The sequence below is a fragment of the Opisthorchis viverrini genome, assembly GCF_000715545.1.
Source record: "Opisthorchis viverrini unplaced genomic scaffold opera_v5_46, whole genome shotgun sequence".
NCBI lineage: Eukaryota > Metazoa > Platyhelminthes > Trematoda > Opisthorchiida > Opisthorchiidae > Opisthorchis > Opisthorchis viverrini.
Window position 1 is genome coordinate 472,369 of NW_008751703.1, and position 7,215 is coordinate 479,583.

Consider the following 7,215-nt stretch of genomic DNA (forward strand, 5'->3'; position numbering starts at 1 on the left):
AACCTAGTCGAGAACGCTGCGGATAAATCGCTTTCTTACAAATAGTGTCGCATATTTTCAGTCTTTTGAGGTCAATACGCAATCAAGCGTCCAGAAGGCGGTTGGTTTTAATGAAAGTATTTGTGCACAGAAGGCCTCAGTGATGCCTTCGAGGTTAGACATTAACACTAGCAGGATAGACTACACGTCCAACAAGGCGACTACAAATGTCCGTGTTTCCACTGTTTATCGGATTTCTGGGAAACAGAACGATCGTCCACGCCTGTTAGATTCATGCTCTACATGTAAACCCGGGGACATAAGAACACAAAGGAGTCTCTCATTGCGGTCGGAAAATATGAAATAATCTGAAGACAGAGGTAGTATATATACAGAACTCGTCGAAATGTAAGAAATAGCACTTCAGCGTTGAGTGAAATAGGTAGACAATCGTTTTAGTTTCTCTGATAGAAGTGGGCATAGTACGACAAAATCGTCCAAGCCCTCTTCTTTGAGTCCAGAGAGTAATTGATCGAAGCTATCCAACCGAAGTCGCTGAAGTGCTTCCGGTGTCTGAGTAATACAAAGTGCCAAGTCAATTTCGGCAGAAAGTGCCGGATGGGAATCGGAACCTCTGTGTTTGGCTGCTTTTCTGCGTCCGCCAGATTTACATTCTGTTTTGTTTGGTATTGCAGACTGCTGTTTGTTGACAACATAGCGACAGAATATTAGAAGATTATGCAGCAAACATTGCAACGATCTTTCCAAGGCTTCTTTGTGTTCTGTGAATACTGGATCGGACTTCCATCGGTGATTTAGGACAGCAACCACTGGCTCGGTCAAGGACAAATCTTTCAGAATGGTCATCACGCCGGTAAGGGAAAGTACGCCTAAAATAGGGAGCAAATAAGGAGTAAGCATAAACATCTTTTCTGATATTTTAAAACATGGAGATTGACTTCATTCGGAGTTTGACAATCACATTTTGAAGAAATAAGGCTGCATAGAGCACTACTGTTTAAGCCGACTACGTGAGGAGACAGTACGCTGATGATAACAACGGGATACCAATGCACTTTTCTCCACACCAAGACCCAGTGAGCTCGGAACCCCTTCTTTTAACCTGGTACCTTAATTAGAATTGACATATAAGGTGCCCCAAAACGGTACGCGCTTACTGAGATTGACAGACTCTAGAGCGACCAAACGATTGACCAATTTTAGAAACATATTCAGGTCCATTACTACTTCCGGTGCAACCGATATGTCTGATGGATCGGGCAAAACCATATATTTCGCGTGCCAATTCAGGGCGGCTCTGGCTTGTCCGACAATAGTAGACCAAGCAGGGGCCTGCGAGGAGCGGTTATTGCTTTGCAGAGCTGAAGAGTTGCGATGCATCTGAACAGCGATGTTCATCTGGTTCAAACGGAAGTCAAGCATTTGTAGCACCATATTTTTGGGCAAAGAAGTGCTGGAAGCTGCACTTGAAGTGAGACGTGCGGAGTCCGAGACGCTGAGATCGTCTGGCAGGCGACGCATCACCTGCTTCATGACCGTATTAAGAATACTGATGTACTCAGTACACATGTGCTGAAATCGAGAGAGAACATTAGAGGTGAATAAATAAAATGGGGGAATAAGTCTAGCAATAACTTATTCGCTGTAACAATGATGTTACACAGATTGTCCCATCAAAATAAGTCCGAATTAGTCAATATAAGGAAGATTTTGGATGTGTTGTGAAAGAAACTAACACCTGAGAACGAGTACTATAGCGACACAGATTAATAACAATAATAATAATCGTTCAGCTGTAACACCCATTCGGTGCATTTCCGCCAAGCCATCCGAAAGTAGCACGAGGACTAAGACATCTGCAAGTTGCCCAAGCCTAGATAGGAGCAGTCGAGATGCCGAGGTTCGGTTCGAACCATGAACCTTCTGGTTAGCAAGTTCAAGCCTTAACCCCTGAATTTTCTGGAGCAACATGTGTAAGTGTACGGCACATCCAAGTCAATAAACCTGAATGACCAGTCTGCAAATACGTGAGCATTGTCAGCATTATGAGCAAAAAACACCACATTACGCCTCGAGTAATGACACAGTAGTGTAGAGTAGAAACAACTGGAAACATCCACGAGAAATAGTATGAACGCTAGTCCACTGCCAGTCCATTCTGTTATTCCCCAACAAAATGCATGCCGATAGCACCGGTGAGTACAACTGTGCAGCCAAGGAGATAATAGGGTAGACAGATTGTTCAGAAGCTCCACTGATCTACCTATAAGTAATCGGTTACAAGCCTCGACCTTATTTCTGGAAGATGTCGTGACTGTGTAAGCACAGGATGATTGAGGATGGGTGGTCTGTAAGAAAAGCGTTAGAAAAAACACCGGTACATGCCAGTTGCGATACCAGGATCTTGGATCATCAAATGTTGGAGACTCAATATATTGGCATATTTTTTAGTGTTAACTTGTTCTTTATTATAGACATCACTATTTCCTTTATCAACGGTCTCCTTATTTCTCATTGGCGGCAGAATACTGCGGAGACACGAACACAAATAAAACAAACGTTTCAAGGTTGAAAAACTAAACTGAATGGTCTCTATCTGACCCAAACTACTTATTGGTTTTATCCATAAGAGAAAATGATAGCAAAAGAATAACCAACTGAAGACCCTTCCATACTCATTACCTCAGAAAACGAGGGGCCCATGTTGGCATTTTGCCAAGGTGACACATGTGCGTTAATTACTAGTAAAACAAGAGGGATAACTCAATACCGCTGAATTGGTGTTTCCACCAAATTAAGAGAAAGAGTTACAAACACCCAGCGTTGAAAATTCTGTAGTCTAGTAGGTTCGCTCTAACGGAGTGGGGGGTAAGTTTTGACTTCCTCTGGCCAGATTTAAAAGGTACAATCATGTGTTCGTATAAATATATATATATATATATATATTTGGTGCATGAAATTCAAACTGTGTAAGAGTAGAATTGTGGGCCGAGACGCTACTTCTGTGAGAGGACGAACGAACCAGCAGAGACCAGAGAGAGTTTGAACTGCACGAGAGACAACGACTTGACGCGTGTCGATGGTAAGCTACAGGGTTTGCTTGGCAGCTCAGTCTAGTCACAACCTAGACCAAATATCAAGGTTACGCTGGCCGTAGCTACCGGTCTCGCTTGCTAATATTGTAAATAATAGGAACTTAGCCACGCACCAGAGGCCGGTTTGAAATGAAATTTCAGACTAAGATGCGCGGAGCAGAAAAAACGGTAGTTTCCAAGAATGCATCCACAATTTTTTATTGTTGGATAAAAGACAAATACGTACTGTTGCACAGCGAACACAACATCACTTACTTCAATCGAATCCATTTCACCAACGCAAGATGCAATGTATTCGTTGCAGGTGCAGAGGAGACTGGAGCAAAGCTGGATTTGTACCACTGCATTTGAGGCATTCCAACTTCGGACAGCAGAGAAGTGCCTAAGCAATGAGTCGATAGCCCGTGCAAGGCAAACGGATGTTAGGGAAAATTTATCGTCTGTCCGATTCTCACTAGGCTGTTCGTTTGCTGGCCGCGCTGTCGTATCATGTTCCCAAATCAATGTTTTCAATGGGAGTATCGGATCACTATCTGGCGGCATGGACCGTAGCGTATCTGTCCAAATCCCCTGTATATTCTGTTCTGTCGCTGCTGCTGCCAGTTTGTACAATTGGAATTCATTGGTGCTTGTGAGTAATTGCGACTTTCCATCCAGGTTTGAAGTTGCAGCAGGCGGGCTGCGAATCATACTCATGCCACGAGCCAATACCCGAGGGAACTGTGGGCCAAGTCGAAAGCAGCGGTCGTGATGGATAAGATTGGGAAGTTTAGGATACGAAGAATAAATAAGAATCAGTTTCCAAAATATGTCATTAATATATCTAGAAGGATGCAACACAGCGATGACAATTGAAAATATGATACAGCACGGTCCTCTGGCTAGATTTAAAAGGTACAATCATGTGTTCGTATAAATATATATATATATATATATATTTGGTGCATGAAATTCAAACTGTGTAAGAGTAGAATTGTGGGCCGAGACGCTACTTCTGTGAGAGGACGAACGAACCAGCAGAGACCAGAGAGAGTTTGAACTGCACGAGAGACAACGACTTGACGCGTGTCGATGGTAAGCTACAGGGTTTGCTTGGCAGCTCAGTCTAGTCACAACCTAGACCAAATATCAAGGTTACGCTGGCCGTAGCTACCGGTCTCGCTTGCTAATATTGTAAATAATAGGAACTTAGCCACGCACCAGAGGCCGGTTTGAAATGAAATTTCAGACTAAGATGCGCGGAGCAGAAAAAACGGTAGTTTCCAAGAATGCATCCACAATTTTTTATTGTTGGATAAAAGACAAATACGTACTGTTGCACAGCGAACACAACATCACTTACTTCAATCGAATCCATTTCACCAACGCAAGATGCAATGTATTCGTTGCAGGTGCAGAGGAGACTGGAGCAAAGCTGGATTTGTACCACTGCATTTGAGGCATTCCAACTTCGGACAGCAGAGAAGTGCCTAAGCAATGAGTCGATAGCCCGTGCAAGGCAAACGGATGTTAGGGAAAATTTATCGTCTGTCCGATTCTCACTAGGCTGTTCGTTTGCTGGCCGCGCTGTCGTATCATGTTCCCAAATCAATGTTTTCAATGGGAGTATCGGATCACTATCTGGCGGCATGGACCGTAGCGTATCTGTCCAAATCCCCTGTATATTCTGTTCTGTCGCTGCTGCTGCCAGTTTGTACAATTGGAATTCATTGGTGCTTGTGAGTAATTGCGACTTTCCATCCAGGTTTGAAGTTGCAGCAGGCGGGCTGCGAATCATACTCATGCCACGAGCCAATACCCGAGGGAACTGTGGGCCAAGTCGAAAGCAGCGGTCGTGATGGATAAGATTGGGAAGTTTAGGATACGAAGAATAAATAAGAATCAGTTTCCAAAATATGTCATTAATATATCTAGAAGGATGCAACACAGCGATGACAATTGAAAATATGATACAGCACGGCTATCACCCAAATTCGCCAGAATCGGACAAGTTTATGTGCGATATATCAGGCTAAGACGGTTACGAGGAGGTCGGTTAACAGGACTGCGAAGTAATGTGCCTGAAGCACGAAAGAATTTTCTGAGTTTATCTGCTATTCTTCAAGTGAAACGGGTGAGACGTAGTAAGAGCCGAAGTAAGCACTAGAACCGGGGAACATCATAATGAAAATGCCAACAGAAAAATTAAAAAATTAAAAACAGTGAACGGGTCGGGATACCGAAGCGACATCTGTGACCGTGGTCAATTACTGAATGGAAACTGTATTCCGAAGTGAGATGGAAGGATGATAATAAACACAACCACAGACCGTTCTCAATCTAGGCCTCAAGAAAGGGGAAGGTACTCACATCTGGTGAACGTGGAACGTCCAAGAATGCTCTCCTCAGAGCAATCACATACATGTTCACCAACACAGACCACCAGTCGTACGAGATGTTAAATCGATCCACGTGCGACGACTGAATGTTGGCTGAAGAAGCTGCTCCCGAAGGGACTGAAGTGCGTTTAGATTGTTCTTTGGATTTGTTTTGTTGGTGGGGGAGCTTGCCTCCTTTTGGCTGTAATGGTCCCTTACCAACTGACGACTTGTCACTTCTTTTCGAAGAGAACACGCGACGAATACAACGGACAGCAAGGTACAGTAAGTCAAGCCAATGACGGAGTGAATCTGGTGTTGGCGGCGTACTGGTGATCTGGTGGAGAGGACAGAAGCAAACGAAATAGTCGAAACCAGGCAACCAGAAAGCAACATAGGTTTCATACCATCATCATCATCGACAGCATAACATCAGTGTTCGACACCGATGCTTCACTGCCGTAATAGGTTTCATAAGAAATCATCGACGGCTAGTAAAAAACCAACTGTCCCTTCAAGTGACTGGTCTTAGGGAATTCAGTTTCTCGTATACAGCGGCTAGCTACCTAGTACAAACTTCATTAAATACCGAATTCTTGAAAAGCCCTGTGGCTCACACATAAATGTCGTTCATATACAGGTTTCACATGAATTTTTCTGGGTCCTGAGGATATATATATATATATATATATATATCCTCAGGACCCAGAAAAATTCATGTGAAACCTGTATATGAACGACATTTATGTGTGAGCCACAGGGCTTTTCAAGAATTCGGTATTTAATGAAGTTTGTACTAGGTAGCTAGCCGCTGTATACGAGAAACTGAATTCCCTAAGACCAGTCACTTGAAGGGACAGTTGTTTTTTTTTTACTAGCCGTCGATGATTTCTTATGAAACCTATTACGGCAGTGAAGCATCGGTGTCGAACACTGATGTTATGCTGTCGATGATGATGATGGTATGAAACCTATGTTGCTTTCTGGTTGCCTGGTTTCGACTATTTCGTTTGCTTCTGTCCTCTCCACCAGATCACCAGTACGCCGCCAACACCAGATTCACTCCGTCATTGGCTTGACTTACTGTACCTTGCTGTCCGTTGTATTCGTCGCGTGTTCTCTTCGAAAAGAAGTGACAAGTCGTCAGTTGGTAAGGGACCATTACAGCCAAAAGGAGGCAAGCTCCCCCACCAACAAAACAAATCCAAAGAACAATCTAAACGCACTTCAGTCCCTTCGGGAGCAGCTTCTTCAGCCAACATTCAGTCGTCGCACGTGGATCGATTTAACATCTCGTACGACTGGTGGTCTGTGTTGGTGAACATGTATGTGATTGCTCTGAGGAGAGCATTCTTGGACGTTCCACGTTCACCAGATGTGAGTACCTTCCCCTTTCTTGAGGCCTAGATTGAGAACGGTCTGTGGTTGTGTTTATTATCATCCTTCCATCTCACTTCGGAATACAGTTTCCATTCAGTAATTGACCACGGTCACAGATGTCGCTTCGGTATCCCGACCCGTTCACTGTTTTTAATTTTTTAATTTTTCTGTTGGCATTTTCATTATGATGTTCCCCGGTTCTAGTGCTTACTTCGGCTCTTACTACGTCTCACCCGTTTCACTTGAAGAATAGCAGATAAACTCAGAAAATTCTTTCGTGCTTCAGGCACATTACTTCGCAGTCCTGTTAACCGACCTCCTCGTAACCGTCTTAGCCTGATATATCGCACATAAACTTGTCCGATTCTGGCGAATTTGGGTGA

General features: G+C 43.7%; 1 protein-coding gene across 1 annotated transcript in view; it reads right to left on the minus strand.

The window, feature by feature from the left end:
• Positions 1-324: 324 nt before the first annotated feature.
• Positions 325-7,215, minus strand: part of T265_03326 (hypothetical protein) — a gene marked incomplete at both ends in the record, with an annotated part of 23,908 nt that continues 17,017 nt past the window's right edge. Inside the window, 5 exons of the mRNA XM_009167787.1 lie at positions 325-869; positions 1,158-1,572; positions 3,351-3,815; positions 4,438-4,902; positions 5,445-5,789. Of these exons, the coding sequence (XP_009166051.1) occupies positions 403-869; positions 1,158-1,572; positions 3,351-3,815; positions 4,438-4,902; positions 5,445-5,789 (2,157 nt within the window). The remainder of the gene's footprint in view (positions 870-1,157; positions 1,573-3,350; positions 3,816-4,437; positions 4,903-5,444; positions 5,790-7,215) is intronic.